At 42.8% G+C, this 18,466-nt stretch overlaps 1 protein-coding gene across 9 annotated transcripts; it reads left to right on the top strand.

Annotated features, from left to right (window-relative positions):
- The first annotated feature begins 352 nt into the window (after positions 1-352).
- On the top strand, positions 353-11,608 carry slc25a42 (solute carrier family 25 member 42). Of its 9 annotated transcripts, none has more exons than XM_048989560.1 (10): positions 353-725; positions 945-998; positions 4,164-4,241; positions 6,145-6,272; positions 7,955-8,066; positions 8,171-8,196; positions 8,291-8,457; positions 8,649-8,765; positions 8,963-9,114; positions 9,239-11,608. In XM_048989560.1, exons 3-10 carry the CDS (start codon positions 4,214-4,216, stop codon positions 9,559-9,561), a joined length of 1,053 nt encoding a protein of 350 aa, XP_048845517.1. In that variant the 5' UTR covers positions 353-725; positions 945-998; positions 4,164-4,213; the 3' UTR covers positions 9,562-11,608. The 9 variants fall into 9 exon arrangements, with proteins under 9 accessions (XP_048845517.1, XP_048845516.1, XP_048845515.1 ...); XM_048989559.1 differs by having other exon boundaries at positions 823-972; XM_048989558.1 differs by having other exon boundaries at positions 823-998.
- Positions 11,609-18,466: the final 6,858 nt, after the last annotated feature.

The raw sequence follows: 18,466 nt of genomic DNA, 5'->3' as shown, positions 1-18,466 counted from the left end.
GTAAAAAAAAAAAAAAAAACGTATTTCAAGATCATTATGTAGAAATTTCATCAGAGTATTTTCCTTGAATGAATCCACTTCATAGAAAAATATTCTTTATTTACCTGATACTGATACAACATCCTGGACATCTACAACTTTCAGCAGAATGTAGGCAATTTGTAAAAAAATAAAAAATAAAAAAATTAATTTCAGACACTATTTAAAGCATTGTTGTCATTTTATCTAAATTACTTCACCAACCACGTAGAACTTGGCTATATTTTTATCTATTTCCCCATTACGCCCCTCAAAACAGCCTATCGTCGCGTGCAGCGCTCAGTTACTTCGTTTCCCATGATTCTCCTCGAGTTCTATACCCCCTCCCTTCAGAAAGCTAGTTGATAGCGTCACCGCAAGGGTGAAGGAGCGTGTGGGGCTTCAGATATTTTCTTCTTCAAACTCGTGGGCTTGTCGACCTGTGGAAGGGAGGAAGACAGGCTACGGGAAAGTGTGAGCCGGCTGCATGGTGATTTTCACACCGCTTGCATGTAGAGCTGAAGGGCAGAAAACATTGACGTACTGGAATGGTGGTGTGCGTAGCTGGATTGTGTGCGGGATAGACAACAGTTAGCCAAACTCAAGGAGGAGGGGTCATCGAAGAATTGGCTGTCAGAGGGTCGACAGAAGTTTTCCGCGGAGAAAAAATAAACCCTGCGATCATTCGTTGGCTTTGCAGAATATCGGTAAGCTATGACGACACAACAGAACGCATACGTATTTTTCGAACTCCTGGCACGCGCTAAGATTCTACATGCCTCTGCGATTGCTTGTGCACGTCAGACTGGACGTCCGACTAACTTTTTGAGATTAGCTACGCGTGACAGCACTGAGCTTGCAACTGAATTCCTGCGACAAGGTGTTAGTTCATGCGAGTGACCTGACATCGATCGGTTGATCTACAGCATTCAAGGAAACTGAAGTTTGCTTCTGGTAAGAAGGTCAGGCTGTGTCGCGAGGTGAGCCAGTATTGTGGAAATGGGTTTGAATTGAACCGTTTTCCATTTCTTGTGTCTTAAAGCATGCAGGGAACTATAATTGTGGCTTAGTTCATGTAGAAAACAAGGAGGACTCTCTTCAATTAACCTGTACTTTAATAAAAAACAAAATTTCTGGAACTACCACTTCTGACACCCGATTGCTTAAGTATTTAAAATGCTATATTGATTATGCATATTAACACATTAAAACATATTAATTGTGACGGAAAGGAATATGGGAAATCGCAATTGCTTAAACGAATTGCATGTCCCACGCCCCCTCCTGTGCACGCAGTGTTTACGCAATTATGGTTTTTTTTTTGTTTTTTACGTCACAATTAAAATGTGTGCTACCTAAACGTTCTTTTTTTTTTTTTTTTACCACAGTTGCATTCTGGCTCTTATTTTTCATACAGGCTACACATTAGGGCAATTTGGTTTTATTAAATGCTTTTGCAGCAGCTTGTACAATTTTTTTCATAACCTCAATTTTTTCATTTTTGCCCCCCTTTCTCCACAAAAACGCATTATTCCCCTAACATTCTGGATAATAGGTGCAAAAATTACGTAATGGGTGAATGATTTGTTGAGTACTTCTTAGACACATAAACTGTTTAAACCTTTGATCTTTTATGGTTCGTTATTCACTTTGTTTAAGCTCATTCACACAATTGTCTGTCAAGCCACAGGTTAAATATTCATCCATTTTCTGTAACCGCTTGCCCTATTCAGGGTTGTATGGGGTTAAATATTCCCAAATAAAATTTTCAACTAAATGTCCCTTCAAAAGGCCCGTAACCCCAAAGTTTTTCTCTTTTTAATGAAATGTGCAGCTAACGGAACTTGTTGTTTGGAAGCCAAAATCATTTTTAGGATTACGAAGCTTACAAAGGTAGTCTTGCACGTATATGTTTTTATTGTTTTATATGTTTTTGCTGCAGATATTATTGTACTTAATAGCCCAACAGCAGAGCCACTCCCTTCAAACACGAGTGCCTTAAGTACTATACCACCTGTTGGCCCCAGGGGGGAGTGCACTTAAAGGAGTGATGAAACTAATGATGGCGTTGGGGGAAGAGCAATATTGACCTCTCCTGTTAATGTCAGTGGGTTAATATGTATAATCGATGTAGCTTTTCCAGAGATTGAAAGTTCAGGTTCAAAAAGTACAAATCCAATCCAGTAAAGACCCTCCTCTGCTTACGAATGAGTTACGTTCCGAATGGCCGTTCGTAACTTGAAATGTTCATAGGTCGTTCAACACCATTTTAAGAGTATACACGAGATTCTTTATACTGAACTAGTTGGATATTCAAATACTTAAGCGATTCGGTGTCACAAACTTTATTGCATTTACCTTTATTAAAGTGCCGGCTAATTGAAAAGAAACCTCCTTAGGAGTGGCAAAGGTGGATCAGAAGATAGAGTGTAGCTTCCTCATTGACTCAGTTAGGCTTGTCATAGTGTATCCAAGGAGTTGACATCAGAAGTCCACCAGGGTTACAGAATTGGGTTTACAGTGTAGACTGTAATGTGTGAGTGGTGGGTTCAGGTGTTCAGGTGGGTTCAGCCACTGGGCAGTCTATAACGGAGACATTTTCCCGAGTCCGCGAAGTGGCAAATCACACAGACTCAACATTCACCAAAGGTAGTTCTTGACTTTACAAGTTAATTCGTTCAAAATTATCACTCGTTAATGGAGAACTTTTAAAGCAGGAGGTATTTTTCCATAGAGATGTTATAAAAATTATGACTTTGGTGCCTGCCAGGCAAAAAAATCGTTATAAATTTTTACCAAATAAACAAAGGAAACAAAACATATTATTAGAATTAACATTTAAGTAATTACGCACATTTAAACAAAAAAAAATCCTTGGAGAAAAACAAAAGAAGAATTCATTGTTAAAATTGTAGCGTTCACAGGCAATTTTGGACACTTTGATTTTCAGCAGATGGGGTGTATTAACGGGATCAGCATGCGTTAAGCTATTTGCTAATTTTTTTTAAATTAAGAAAAATTTCATAAAATTTTTTGCCACTGAAAATTCTTGTAAAGATATAAACTCATAAATCGGGAGTTTGGAAAGTGAGCACTACCTGTATAATTTAGCAGGGTAAACCGTTTATCCGTCTTCCAGTTGCTTGTACAGTACAGGCTTGCCTGGAGTAGACTAAATGACTAAACTAATTTGAAAATGAATGGCTTCCAAAGATGAGCTAACCATCTTCTAGTGTTCTTATTGGAGCCACTGGCAGGATGTGTAACGGTACACCATTGTGATGGCCTGTCAAATCAGGCCACCGCATATGCTTAATCTTTCTCATCACCTAATCCCCCTTAAGAGCATTGTTCTTTCATTGGGAACAAATCATTCTGATGTTCTCTCGTTTAGCCGCCGGTAAAGCGATCGCTAAAATTAGTCTCGTCAGAAGTCAAGATGGGACAAAGCACAAGCCATTGTAACCTGACCCATACGGTTGGGCGGAGGTGGGGATGGAGTGTGGGTCGATTTCCTGGCCCCGGGCTTGAACGCGGCAGTGCTAGAGTAGGCGCCAAGGTCAGCGGCCTTCTCCGAGCCACCCTCCATCAGCACGTCTATTTTTACCCCGTTGGGCTCTCCAAGATTCCTTCTGTCAATCCTCATGTAATCGGTCATCTACACTCCTGCCTGACTTAGGCGAAAACTAGGCGAAAGTGCAAATTAGGGTTGGGTGGGCGCATGCTGTACACAGGCCTGTTTCCTTATGGATATTTGGCCTCAGAGTATGTAGGACAAGGAGTGAAGCTTTTGGTCCAAAAGCTACTGCATGGCCTCAGCAGAGCGTGGCAGTGTGCCGTTATGCCCGAGAGGTTCCCAGCTCTGGTTTGTGGGCCAATGTGGCAAAGGTAGTGTTGACTATTGCTGTAAACAGGTCAGCTGATAAAGTAACGTCAGAATGGGGCCTTTTTTTTGATTGGCTGGCAGGATCAGTTGGGGAGATGCTACCACATGAAGTCCTCTTAGGTTTATAGTGTAGTATAGAATAGAAAATTATAGAATAGAACACAATAGAACAGAGAATTCTATTCTGTTGTGTTCTGTTCTATAAGAAGTGCTAAGAATTTGAGCTATATGTTGTGTTTTGTGTCATGGCCCATTTTAGATTTAGCAGGCCGTCAGTTTGTGGTAGCTGTACAGTGGAAAGCAGGTGAAATGCAGTTGTGGGGTATACTGGAGGAAGGTGAGTTGTGTATTTTTAGCGTTAAGTGAGTAGTGACACGTTTCCTCAGTAATATCAGTTGTAACAGTGGAATTTTTATTAGTGTTATTAAAATAATTTATTATTCAAGCTCCTTAGTGTAGCCTCTTATGAGTTTTGACCCAACATCATTCAGGTCACCATGACCCCCATACAGTTAGGTCCATATATATTTGGACACTGATACAAGTTTTACTATTTTATCTGTTTACTGAAATATATTACAATTGAAGTTATACAATGGGCATAAACATAAAGTGCAGACTCTCAGAGCCACATTCAAATTGTATGAAGGGTTTAGGAGTTTCAGCTCGTTAACATGTGCCACCCACTTTTTAAAGGGGCCAAAAGTAATTGGACAATTCACTTAAAAGCTATTTCATGGACAGGGGTGGGCAATTCCTTCGTTCTTTCATTATCAATTAAGCAGATAAAAGGCCTGGAGTTGATTTGAGGTGTCTTGTTTGCATTTGCAAGATTGAGGTGTGAACATACAACATGCGGTCAAAGGAACTCAGTATGCAGGTGAAACAGGCCACCCTGAGGCTGCGAAAACAGAAAAAAAACAATTCGTGAAATTGCCACAACATTAGGAGTTTGGTTCATCCTGAGAAAGAAAGAAAGCATTGGTGAGCTCAGCAACACAAAAAGGCCTGGATGTCCACGGACAACAACAGTGGTGGATGATCGCAGAATCATTTCCATGGTGAAGAGAAACCCCTTTGTAACAGCCAACCAAGTGAACAACACTCTCCAGGAAGTAGGCGTATCAATATCCAAGTCTCCCATAAAGAGAAGACTGCATGAAAGCAAATACAGAGGGTTCACTGCAAGATGCAAGCCACTCATAAGCCTTAAGAATAGAAAGGCTAGATTGGATTTTGGAAAAAAAAAACCTCTAAAAAAGCCAGCACAGCTCTGGATCAGCATTCTTTGGACAGATGAAACCAAGATCAACCTGTATCGGAATGATGGAAAGAAAAAAGTATGGAGAAGGGCTGGAACAGCTTATGATCCAAAGAACACCGCATAATCTGTAAAACAAGGTGGAGGCAGTGTGATGGCCTGGGCGTGCATGACTGCCAGTGGCACTGGGTCTTTAGTGTCTCTTGATGATGTCACACAGGATGGAAGCAGCCGAATGAATGCTGAGGTGTTTAGAGACATCATGTCTGCTCAAATGCAGCCAAATTGATTGGGCGGAGTTTCATAATACAGATGGACAATGACCCAAAACACACAGCAAAAGCAACCCAGGACTTTATTAAAGCAAAGAAGTGGAATATTCTCGAATGGCCAAGTCAGTCACCTGATCTCAACCCCACTGAACATGCATTTCACTTGCTAAAGACTAAACTACAGACAGAAAGACAAACAGCAACTGAAAGCTGCTGCAGTAAAGGCCTGGCAGAGCATTAAAAAGGAGGAAACCCAGCGTCTGGTCATGTCCATGAGTTCAAGACTTCAGGCAATCATTGCCTGCAAAGGGTTTTCAACTAAGTATTAGAGCTGAAAATTTTATTTGCAGTTATATTAATTTGTCCAATTACTTATGAGCCCCTGAAAGGAGGGGATTGTGTAGAAAAATTACTTTAGTAATTTAGTTGAAAGTCTGCACTTCAACTGCATCTGACTTGTTACTTTTAAAATTTATCGCGGTGATGTACAGAACTTAAAAATTAAAAAACTTTGTCTCTGTCCAAATATATATGGTCCTGACTGTACTACATGTTGTCCTGTGTTTTCATATTTCCTTTCTGTAATCTTGTGTATATGCGCTTCTGCTAGCATGCCTGTGTTGGTTAGCACGTTACCGTGTGAGTGTGTGAACGGGGCATTCGTTAATACTGGATGTCTAATGTCTGTGTCTGTCCCCCAATTCTAGTCTACAGTGCTTGCCCGCATGATCCTGAGGCACCACCCGCTTCAGGCATGGGCAACGGTGTGCAGGAACGCCAGGGGGCACTGACACAGGGCGAGGTGCTGCCCAGCCCACCTGCCAGCCAATCAGAGGTGAGTGTGGCACTGCCCGCCTACCTCAGGTCCACCCGCACGGACCTGGTGTGGCACTGCCCGCCTACCTCAGGTCCGCCCGCACAGACCTGGTATTTAGATGAATCACATCACTGGATTTAGGGTAGACTCATTAAGGCAGAGCATTCAAATTATGGTATGAAACATTTATGTGTGGCTGCTAGTTTGGGTAACTAGTATTCAGTGTTAAGACATGGATGGCATGGACCTGTATTTCCCAACCCAGTCCACGGGGGAACCCTGGACAGTCCACGTTTTTGCTCCCTCCCAGCCAATCAGCAACACCGAATTCCTGATACAGGTGCACTGGTAGCTGAGAGAAAGCAAAAATGTGGACTGTCCGGGGTTCCCCCGAGGATTGGGTTGGGAAACACTGGCATAGACAACATACTCACTAAGCTTTACTAGCTTATGTTCATGTCTGCCTTTGTCTCTTTTGAAATATGGGCTCCTGCTTAAGCAAGACTTCAGAGAAAGAGAAGCACGTGACACTCTTGACTTCCATCTAAACCGCTCTTCCTTTATCTGTTCAGCCTACCAGAAAACGGAAACCCCTCCCCATGTACATGCTGGGTCAATTATTTGCCCCTCCCCCCACCCACTTTTAACAGAAGCCTCTTATCGCTCAGGTTTGGTTGTGGATGAGGCTGACCATTTACCTTGTTTACCGGTGTTATCGTGCCCTGTGGATGGATGTGCTTTACGAACTTTTAAATGTATTTCATCCAGTGTCATTCCTGAGCTGGAGATCAGCATCACATAGTGCTTGTTTACTTCTTGTAACTGATAAAATTAGATTTAGCCATTTTTATTTCCTGGTGGGTGTGTGTGTGTGTGTGTGTGTGTGTGTGTGTGTATATGTATGTGTATATATATATATATATAATATATATATATAATACACACACACGCACAGTATATCTCCCTATATTTAAACTTTTTTTGTAACCTATAAGCTAGAAGAGTGTGAGGTCACAATTGGATCATTTTGGGAATTAATTCCCGTATATTCCTGTTAATTCCCCTGGAAAGTTTCCAACTTGGAATATTTCCAAAATTCACCAGGTTAACTTCCCATGGAATGGAATAGTATCCGGAAAATGTCCACCCCTTTGCAGTGGTTCACATAACTTGCTTCAGAAGCATGCATGCATTCGTTTTGATTTATAACTGAAAATTGTGAGTTATATTTTGGGATACTGATTTACCAGGCCACAGAAAACTAGTTAATTGAGAAGCTATATGTGAAATTATGTAATAAAAAAAATTAAGGCATATAATAATCCTCAAAATGTATCTGAATTACAGTGCTCTGTAATAAACAAACTGCCCAGAAAGGTAAATGTTGCCTACTAAGCAGCAGCACAATCTGTTACATCCTCCTTGGCTCTGTTTTCATAAATCAGGCACCTCCCCCCAGTTCCTAAGCAAACTGTCTGGAAGCCAGGTTTCATGTCATGCATTATTTCAGACATAATCTGGTCCAAAGAGGGAGTATAGGGGTTGGAAAACAATATGCCAGGTTCACAGAGATCAACATATGGGTTCATAGATCATACTGCTATCTGTGTTTGGTGGATTTTACTCCTCTTATACATTTGTATACATCTGTGAGACCGCACTGTGCTTGGCCACTGGGCCTGATTCTGCTCATCCCACAGGGCTACAGGCAGGGTCTGTCAGTGATGAATTCCTTGGCCTCGGGCGCCTTAGCTGGTGCCGTTGCCAAAACTGCCGTCGCCCCTCTTGATCGAACTAAGATCATGTTCCAAGGTAAGGTCCATTTAGTCAGCAAAACGCCACCGAAAACTTATTTTTAGTGATATGCTGCACAGAAAACCAGTATATTAACAAAGGTCTACTTTAATTTTTTTTAGTGTCTTCAAACCGCTTCTCTGCTAGGGTAAGTACGCTGATGCCACGTGTGTGTAGAGGAAGCTGAAAGTTGTGGTGCGTTGTGCGCGCGGCGTTTACAGCGTAACGGGATGTTCCATCAGGAGGCCTACAAGTTCATCTACAGGACCTACCAGACACAAGGCTTCTTCAGCCTCTGGAGGGGAAACTCAGCCACCATGGTGCGCGTGATGCCCTACGCCGCCATCCAGTTCTGCGCTCACGAGCAGTACAAGCGCATCCTGGGCAGCTACTACGGCTTCCAGGGAAAGTAAGACTGCCCCCCTGCTCTCTCAACAGCGCACACTGTCTCTATCCACTTAAAAGCGTGATCTTATCTTGAACAACACAGTGGCTCAGTAGGAATGGCGCCCCCTATCTTCCACTCCTGGTTCTCCAGCCTTTCGTCCCCTCAGTTCCATCATCGATGACCTCATCTGTTGAACTGTTGGTCCTTGTCAGGTCTCTGACTCCTGTCCCTCGCCTCGTGGCGGGATCCATGGCCGGCATGACTGCGTCCATGATGACCTACCCTCTGGACTTGGTGCGTGCCAGGATGGCTGTCACTCCCAAGGAAATGTACGTACCTCCTACCGAAATTGACGTTCAAGCCTTTCACACTACAGACCGTATCAGAGACAGGGCCGTGTAAATGCTGAAGAATATGTAAAGATTTATCACCCATTTCTCTTGCTACTGCGCCGCCTGTTGTCTGAATAATGCCTTTAGGTAACAGAAGTATAAGGTAACGGAACGCACAATGTCCCCATGCGCAGGTACGGCAACATCATCGACGTGTTCGTACGGATCTGGCGGGAGGAGGGCCCAAAGACACTGTACCGCGGATTTGCACCCACCATTCTGGGCGTGGTGCCCTACGCCGGCCTCAGCTTCTTCACCTACGAGACGCTGAAGAAGCTGCATGCGGGTACGATCGCGGTGATGTCATTTCCTGTTGCGTGGGTCACGTTGTCCTCGCTCCCTTCACTCACACCGTGGCTCTGTCTGTCTGTCTCTCCCTGTCTGTCCCTCTGCTTCCCCGTGAACCACAGAGAAGAGCGGTAGGTCCCAACCGCACACACACGAGCGGCTGGCATTCGGGGCGTGCGCTGGTCTCATCGCCCAGTCAGCATCGTACCCCTTGGATGTGGTGCGTCGCCGCATGCAGACGGCAGGGGTGACTGGACACTCCTACAGCACCATTTTGGGCACCATGCACCAAATCGTGACTGAGGAAGGACTGATCCGTGGCCTTTATAAAGGCCTCAGCATGAACTGGGTCAAAGGGCCCCTCGCCGTCGGCATCAGCTTCACCACCTTTGACCTCACGCAGATCCTGCTGCGCAAGCTGCAGCGGCATGGCTACTTTCGGTAGCCGGCAGGGACACGGATGTTTAAGTGTTTTGGGCGTCTAAGCCCCCTATAGGATAAGTGGTGTATTACAACAATGAGAAAAAAAAAAAGTGAGATGATGTTTTTATTTGCCATTTGCACAAGTACAAGTACATCTTCTGTCCTTTGAGACATACAGATACTTATAGAGCAAAGCTTGCAGGGTCAGGCCATTTATCCGGCACCCCAGGAGCATTTTCTGGGTGGGGGGGGGGGTTAAGGGCCTTGCTCAAGGGCCCAATGGAGATGTGACTACTCTGCTGAGGACAGGAATTGAACTGGCGACCGTCCGATCACGGGCACAGTAGCCTAACCCACTGAAAAGCCAGCCCCCCCCCCTTAACAGGGGCCAGGAGGAGCGAGAAGGGATAGGAAGCTCGTGATTGGCTGCTGAACCTCTATTTTAACGTTTGCACTTTCTCGCACACGCGTAACCACATGCGGGGTATTGTACACAAGCACCCTGTTCATTTTGCGGAGTATTGTCCTTGGTGCACTTGCTGTGTGTGTATGTGTGCGTGAGAGTGTTTTCTCTATTGACGTGCGTTAAAAGCAGCGGTGAGGTGACACAGCGACGTGGCTGCAGAGGGACAGTGGGGGTTACCTACATAAGGTTAAAGGTCATCAGATTTGCGTCATTATATAGTTGAGCTGTTACATAACTGAGCTTAGCATATATTGGCACTAAACTTATTCTAATCAATACGTGATTAAAACTCTAAAACCCAGATATACTCCCATTGATTAGAGTATATGGAGTACTTCTGTGAAATATTCTTCAAATACTGAGTGTTAGTCATTTTAAAGTTTTCAAAATCGTCATTATTATACGATCCTTACACGGTGAATGTTTAGCGCTGCAGTATTGTAATGATTTGATACAGACCGCACACCGCGTGTGCAGTACTGCCAACCGGCAAAAGGGGGTGTGGGTGAGATACTGGGATCCATCTCCATGGACGGCCCCCAGTGCTCTTTCCAGCTGTTCTGCCCATGGCTTAACCTCTGTATTACAGCATCACGCTTTAATGGCACCTGGCGAGTTCTCGCCTTGTAGCCACTCCTGATTCTCAAGTGCCTAAATGAGCTGTGGACGTCCCCATTGCAGTCCAGCGTCCACCTTCTGTGCTCTGCTGATGTCCACTCTCTCGTTCCACTCTGTATTTTCTGTGTACTTTAAGTATAATAGCACATGATTTTCTGTTAGTCTGACATGCAAAATGTGAAAATGTTTCCCCTGCCTTCAGACGAGGAACGTTAAGAGTTGCGTTGTTTGACGTGAACCCGATCGTGGTCGGGTGTCTTCATTTGTGTCTCTACGGAAAGCACAAACCCAGCTCGTCCCAGAGTGTCTGTGTTGCCCTCTTACAATTCAGGCTGAAAGACAATCTGTATACGCCAAAGCTCAAGTCTTCTGAATGCATAAACACACAAGTATTAGCTTATTTTCCTTTAACTTTTATAATTTGCAATGGTTTACCCAAAGTACAACTGATGGTTCTTCAGACTGGGATTTATATATGAAATGATGTTTCTGATGTTCTGTGTGGTATACAAGACCATTGTGTATACTTGGTATTAGAATATTTTACTGAAAATAATGTGGTGGGTGGATGTTTTGGATAATTCTCCCAAATACATTTAAGGACTGAAACCAGAATGCAAATAATTGTGGCCTTCTCACCAGTGGATATAGCTGTTACATTCAGTAACGGCTCAAGGACTGTCTGCAGGTAGATTTATGTAGGTTTAACTGGTACTGTTGAGATGTCCAGTGTGCAATACTTGAAGAGTATTACGCAATTGAAATGCAATGCGTGTGTCATTAATGAACAAAAGCATTTGGCTTTCATTTCCTAATATGATTCGTTTTGACTTCTAATTTTTACAATATGCAGGAGATTTTTGATGTTTCTGTAAATTAATTATTTGTGCCAAGAGAATGTATATTAAAATGATTTATATATTATGTAAAGCTCAAAAAAATGGTTGTATGCTGATTAAGTAAAGACCTTTGTTGAGATCCCTAATATTTTTAGACTACATTGGTTTATTTGTATTGATGTTTTGTGCTGGTGCCAATTAACCTGAGAAAAGCCCGTAATTTATATTAAAGATTTTTATTTATAACTTAAGAGAAAAACATGAGTTGTCCAAGGCCATAAAATGTACTGAGCATGTGTGGCCACAAGATGGCAGTGCTGTACAACAGTGGCAGGTTTCGCAAGGTTTCGTGATGCACTTGACCTTGATGACTTGCCCCAGTGCCCGGGCTAAGATTTCCACGCTGGTAACTGGATTCTCACACTAACTTGCAAGCTAACCAAACGTGTATGGCTTCACAAAGAGTCCAACCGTATTATTTTATATGCATTTAATTCAATTATATGCAAATGAGCTATGCAAGTATATTTCATGGACTACTGTTTCTCTGAAATAAATTGAGCAGTTGGCAATTATACATTAGCATATGATATCACACAAAGGTGTGCTCACTATAACTTATAGGGAAAATGCAACAGAAATGTGTATATATAACGCTTCTGTAGAAATGATTTTTATGGTAAATTACGGAATCTTAAACCATCAGTCAGTATAGGGGTAGGAGTGTAGAGTGTGTAAATTAAGTCAGAAAAGGGTTATGGTTGAAATGTGACGATCTACAGCAAGATCATGGTAATTGTGTGTAGATTTAATCAGTAGAGTAATTGTCGCTGTACAGATTATTTACTAGGTTATTAGGGTCGTGTTTTGTACTGTAATCATGAATGCTGGTTTAGAATTTGGTAGCAATTCTCTGTAACCCTACTATCAGCAGTAATTTTACCTTTGACTGTAATGGAGATGTTTGTCTCTTTTCCTCACCAACCGTAATGCTAGGCCTGGCCTAAAAAATAGCAGGGAGGGGAAAAATGGCCCTGATGAAGGGCAAGGTGGGGGGGCCCAGGGGGAAGCTTGGGGGAGATGCTGTTGCCATGGGGACCTTGAACCATGCCAACGGAGGGAACATCCCATTTGCATATACTCAAATAACTCATTAATAATTTACAGCCTGATGGCCAATAGACGTTTCAAAATAACACCTTTGATCTGCTCATTCCTAACCTCTCTGATCACTGGAGAAGCTGATGGAGACTGGTGGCCAGACGTATAAGAGGTGGCCGGGAGGAAGGGGTCCTGATTTGAATCCGTCTAGACAGACCGCCTGTTTTGTGCATCAAGTCCAGTCTTTCCCAACCCGGTCCTCGGGGACTTACAGACGGCCCATGTTTTTGCTCCCTCCCAGCTCCCTGCCACAGTCCACATTTTTGCTGCCTCCCAAAACAATGTACTGTCTCTGAGTCTCTGAGGACCAGATTGGGAAACACTTGTCTAGTCTGTTTCGCAGTTAAAATATTCTGGGATTGTGTACTAAGTTCCCCTGCCCCCACGGTGCCCCTCCCTCTCTATTAAATGGCAGCAGAACAGACACATATCTGCGATTTCTACTCTCGCCGTCGTCGGTACAATGACTTCTCAGGCCTTATAAGTCTTTCTAGCCAACACCCCGGGGGGGAAAAGCAGCGACGGACCACGCCTGAGGTGCTCGTCTAACTGTAGCCTTCCACCCACGTCTGACAGAAAGCAGAGGTGAGAGAATGCATGAACACCTTCAGCGAGGGGCGGGTCTGTGCCACTACAGACGCATCCGGGGTAAAATGCGATTGCGGAGTCCCTTTGTCACTCACAAGCATCACAAGCGGAGCCTCTCTGCGTTCTGTTATTCTCCCTGCTTTTAAACATTTAGTGCGATTCTACCTTACATGCTTTTGTGCTTGAGCCATAAAATCGGACTTTAAGGGGGAATTACAGCACAATAATCTCTTTGTATAGCAAGTATATAAACTTTATTTATAAAGCACTTAGGCCAACAAAGGTTGCCGTACGAAGTTAATCAAATAAAATACAGAAACACATCACATAAAACAAACGACCCACTCACAATGTTCTCAGGTTTCTTTCAACGCTAATGAATAAACATGAGTTTTCGGTTTAATTTTAAAATCAGAAACTGTGGAAGCACCCATAATATGGATGGACAGACGCTTCCAAAGCCTAGGTCAGGGCCCTCCAGTTCCAGTCCTGGGGGGCCAGAATCCTACACAGTTGGCAGATTTCCCTGCTCAGACACACCTACTAAACCTGGTAATGAGCTGATTAAGGCGTGTTTGCGCAGGAGAATCTGCAGACTGTGTTGCATTCTGTCCTCTAGGCTCAGAATTGAGGAGGCTTGGTGTAGGATCCGTGACGGCACAGCACCGTCGCTCTTTGTCTTTAATATCGTCCGAGGAACTGCCAGCCGAGACTGACTTCATGGATCCTGAGGTGGCAAATGTGCAAAGAGAATCAGCTGTATGAGTAACGACGTCCCACGTAAAGGCAATATATATATATATATACTAAGCTTCTCCTAGATCAGCCAGGGGTCGTGGTGCGTCTGATGTCTGCATGGAAGATTTCAGGTTGCACTCAGTCGATACTCAAAGCACGATGTGTGTGCGCACATCCTGGTGTAGTAGGACGGTAAACACTAACCGCTTGTTACTACACTGACAGTATTGTGAGTAAATGCAGACGCAGAAGCTGCCACGACTCTCAATGGGGTAAATTACTCTGAGTGTCCTCACGCTGAGACTTCGCAAGAGCCCCGTTCCTGCGTTATGGGCCCCTGTCTCATTTGCATACAAGGGTCGCACTGTATTTTGGTTCATATATGCTTCTCGTGTTCATTTTATGTGGCTCGAATTCAGCACTGGAATGAAAGCTGGTACGTGTATAGTACATACAGACTGCGCGTAACATGAGCACATTGTCTAGTTGTATTCTCAGTTCTTGTTGTAGTACTCAAGCTAGACATGCTATGGACAGGGTACAATTCAAAGTACATGCGCTGTAGTACAGGCAGACGCATGCATACATTTTATGCATCTTGAACACTGAGAATTGCACTCGATTTTAAGTATTTACAAGCTGCTCGGAGTGGAAACGCGATAGCACTTTATGTGAGGGGGCACAAGTAACTTACTAACTCAGTAACTACTCAAGTACAAATCATGAACAAGTAAAGTGTGCATGAAATAAATGAATGTTTATGATTGAATTATGATGAACGAACACGGGATCAGTTTGTAGCCATCACTTACTTTCTGGTTAATAAATACGTTAAGTAAGAGTGTACTACTACATTATTTGTGCCTCCTGAAAAAGCAGGTCTACAATAAACCTTATATAAATGCATTATATATTTTAATGCTATTACCGATTAGCTGGCTGTGCTACGACAGCTCAGGAAACTGCATCGATCTAGCAGATTTACTGCTGTTTGTATTTAATAGCAGCACATTTAAAGCCACATTCCCCTTTTCCATAACAGAACTACCCCTAAACATCCACGTTCAAGCAAGATTCTTTTTTTTATTTTATATATATATATATATATATATATATATATTATTGCCTGACTTGGAGAATTGCTCTACACTGGTAAATCTGGCCATACCTTATGGCTGACGATAACATGTATAATATATTATTTAGTTGCTTGGCAGACATTTTTATTCAGAGTGGCTTACGCAGCTAAAATGTAGACCTTATCCATTTATCCTGGTGGGTATTTTTACCGAAGAAAAACATGTTAAATACAAAAGCAAGTCTTTGCTATAGGAACTGAAGTGGAAAGTTCTTGGGCACCAGGCAAGTTCCTTAAGCACTGCAGTCCCTCGCCTTTAAATTAAGTGAGCTAGTGAGGTCTAATATTTTAGGCGACACAGTAAAATTATCCCAGTAGAATATAGCATGGGTTCTGGTGTTAACTGGATTAGTGCTGTATGCTCTGGCTTACATTCATCCACTGCTCCAACTTCAAGGCCATTTAAAAATAGTCACCCGCGGACCCCCCTCCCCTCTTCTTTTTACACCCCCAGGTTACTCACCATAGGATTCATTCTTCACCCTCCGACTGTCGCAGGCCATGCTACGCAAGGACAAGGCGCCCCACCAAACTCCATCTTTCATGCCACGCTAAGACAGAGGACAATTACTATAGTGTCCGCCAGCTGCATTGACAGTCTGTTCATATATAGATATATATGTATTTTTTTTCGGCGGCCGGTGGCCGTGATCTTAACATGACAAAAGCCCGGGTCCTGTGAACCTTCTGCTCCTTGTGTTTACAATGGCAGCCCGCTCAATAGCGGCGGCATGCTTAGCATGACAAACTACGGCAGCTCCCTCTTCCATTCTTCCACATCCCCGTCCCCAATTTAAATCTTTATCCCCCCCCTCCCTCATTTCTCTTAGTGCGGAGCGCTGGAGGGCACCACCCATTCTAATAATACTGACCACAAGGTGTTAGTTTCCCAGAAATCACCCGTAAGGTGAATGAAAGAGTACCTGCTCAATAAGCCTCTAAAACTGCCTGGATTAGCTTGCTGGTCTCTGTTTAGAAATGTATTTTTTAATTAGAAAATCGTCCAGGGAAATTATTTTTGGAGAGCATTGAAGTAGGGCAGAGAAACCGGCGATCACACACTTTACAGTATAAAAATACAATTACAACACTGATACTTGTACGTTCTTCCTTAGAATTTCGTTTCTCGGCCAGATATTTAAACTCCAAAATGTGAGCACGATGTCTTTTTATTGCAGAGTATTTAGCTCCATGAAAGACACGGTAGCTGGAGAGTCTATTTTGTCAGTTGGTAATTATTTAAAGAATAGCCTATTAGAATATTTTAATTTAAAATATGATCAATATTACTTTGCAATATAGTAGGCTTTTAATTAGATGTTAGACGGTAAAGTTTGTTTTACTAGAATTTAAACGGGAGTAATTGTGATTACATTTTTGAAATACACTGTATTTATAATAATTGATCAAAAATAACGTTTTCTTGTTTCATTTTGTCAATATATAATTTTGGGGACCGGAGTAGCGGCAATAAGCTAAACATCTTAATATATAATTTAGAATATAAATTATAAGTAGGCATATACTAAAGAAATACAACGCAGAGTGATCATTTAACTTTGACTCCCCGGCCTGATTCATCTATAAATATCGTACGGGTCGCTCGATATATGCTATTAGGAAGATTATTTGCGCCCCTTTATGCCAACACCTAAATATATTTTTTTAATTACAAACAAAATTGTTTTTATAAAAGCATTTTATGACCGTTGTTCTTTATTTCTTCGCTCCAGCACAGTGAAATCACTGAACCTTTACTGAAGCTGGTGTCATTAAATACATATTGCCATGAGAGATTCTGGTGTTAATTGCGTTTTAAATGCATTAAGCGAGCTCCTTGGCTCTCCATCTCTCTTCTGGCCGCGCAGTAATGCGCGTGTAAACTGCGCGTTTGCTTATTCTAATGGGGCTCCTAAATGTTTACAATCCTCGCGCGCTTGGCACGCTTCCATTCAATTTACCCCCGCTGACCAGAGACACTGAGGTTGCCCCCGGAGTGTCAGTCCAGCCTCAGTGGGCTATCATCAACTGACCTTTGGGCACTTTGGCGCTTTTACGAGATTCTGTAGCAGGGCCAAGTGACTGGTTCTCCCGTGATGTTAAATGGCCCTTTCCTGGGTATTTTAACAGTATTCATGTTAATGCGTATAGCCAATTGAATTTAACAGGGCTCATTCAGCATTTATTTTACTTTGTACACAAATTAAACATTTCAAAGACTCGAATTCGTTTTGATCTATATCACAACTGTTTCTCAAATGGTCTGGATGTTACACAGATTGTTTTTATTTTGAGAATGCTGCTTTATCCATGTTCGTCATGTTTGTCACTGACAGGTGATAAAAAAACAAGGTTTCTAATCACTTAATGTCCATAATTATGTCAGAATTACACCAGGAGAACATACAGTTGGCCTGGAAACATATTCAGACACTCCTTTGCCATATTATGTATTGTTTTAGTGGACGTTTTATATTTCAAATGATTCATTCCTCTGTCACTGATCTCTTTTCACCTGGATTTAAATGTGTTCTCCTCCTCTCCTTGAATGGTGCTTTGTTCTTTGCTGAGATGATACGTGTCAATTTGCGATCATATTTCGATCCTGATTTAGAGATTAGACCAAGCGGAGGTTTCTGCAAGCCTGGCACCCCGGCCGTGGGGGTGCATTTGCAGAAGTTTGGGGGAATTTGCCATGGTCACTGAGCATGGACACCAAGCCATCTCATGCCTCGCTGGACCCTCTGTGGGTGGCCCAGGGCCAATACTGCTTTGCTTACTGTCTGGGCAGGAGACAATAATCCCCCCTCTGTTCACAACCTCCCCACCCTTGGGCCAGGTCAAGGCAGACGGGGCTTGACTCGCAAGCCAGAGCCCCATAGAGAATGGAACCTCACATACACAAGGGGCTATGGCAGGACACTAACCCATGCGCCGCACACCTACCAGCTACTCACAGCATTGGCATTAGCGTCGATCAGTTCATCTGTAGATGGACCTCCTCAGAACGACTGTTTCAGTTCAACATGGCTTTAACACACGGTAGGATATTCTACTCGTTTGGGCAACCTTGCATCCCTCTTAAAACACTTACTAATTATCATCAACACAGAACAAAGATTGGGACACAAGTAATTTTCGATCAATATTTATTGAAAATAAATATACATGAAGAAAGCAATTGTAAATACATCAAACCTTTCAGGGAATACATGAAAATATCTGTGAAAAACTCACCTTTGCTAACGTCAGTCAGAAGTAATAAGTTTTAACTTAGCCCTCAGATTTGACTAATATATGAAGAGTAAAGCACATCTATTCTAAAAACAAATGAGCTTAACAGATGTTTAATCTGCCAAACAGTTTGACTATGCTACTG

Source organism: Brienomyrus brachyistius, chromosome 21 (assembly GCF_023856365.1).
Source record: "Brienomyrus brachyistius isolate T26 chromosome 21, BBRACH_0.4, whole genome shotgun sequence".
Classification (NCBI taxonomy): Eukaryota; Metazoa; Chordata; class Actinopteri; order Osteoglossiformes; family Mormyridae; genus Brienomyrus; species Brienomyrus brachyistius.
This window is presented reverse-complemented; position numbering and strand designations above follow the sequence as displayed.

Bases quoted from the DNA above. Each gene is read 5' to 3' on its own strand.
- slc25a42 (XM_048989561.1), top strand. From the start codon at position 4,214: ATGCAGTTGTGGGGTATACTGGAGGAAG. The intron at 8,067-8,170 runs GTAAGGTCCATT...AATTTTTTTTAG, and splicing joins AACTAAGATCATGTTCCAAG to TGTCTTCAAACCGCTTCTCT. The intron at 8,458-8,648 runs GTAAGACTGCCC...GGTCCTTGTCAG, and splicing joins TACTACGGCTTCCAGGGAAA to GTCTCTGACTCCTGTCCCTC.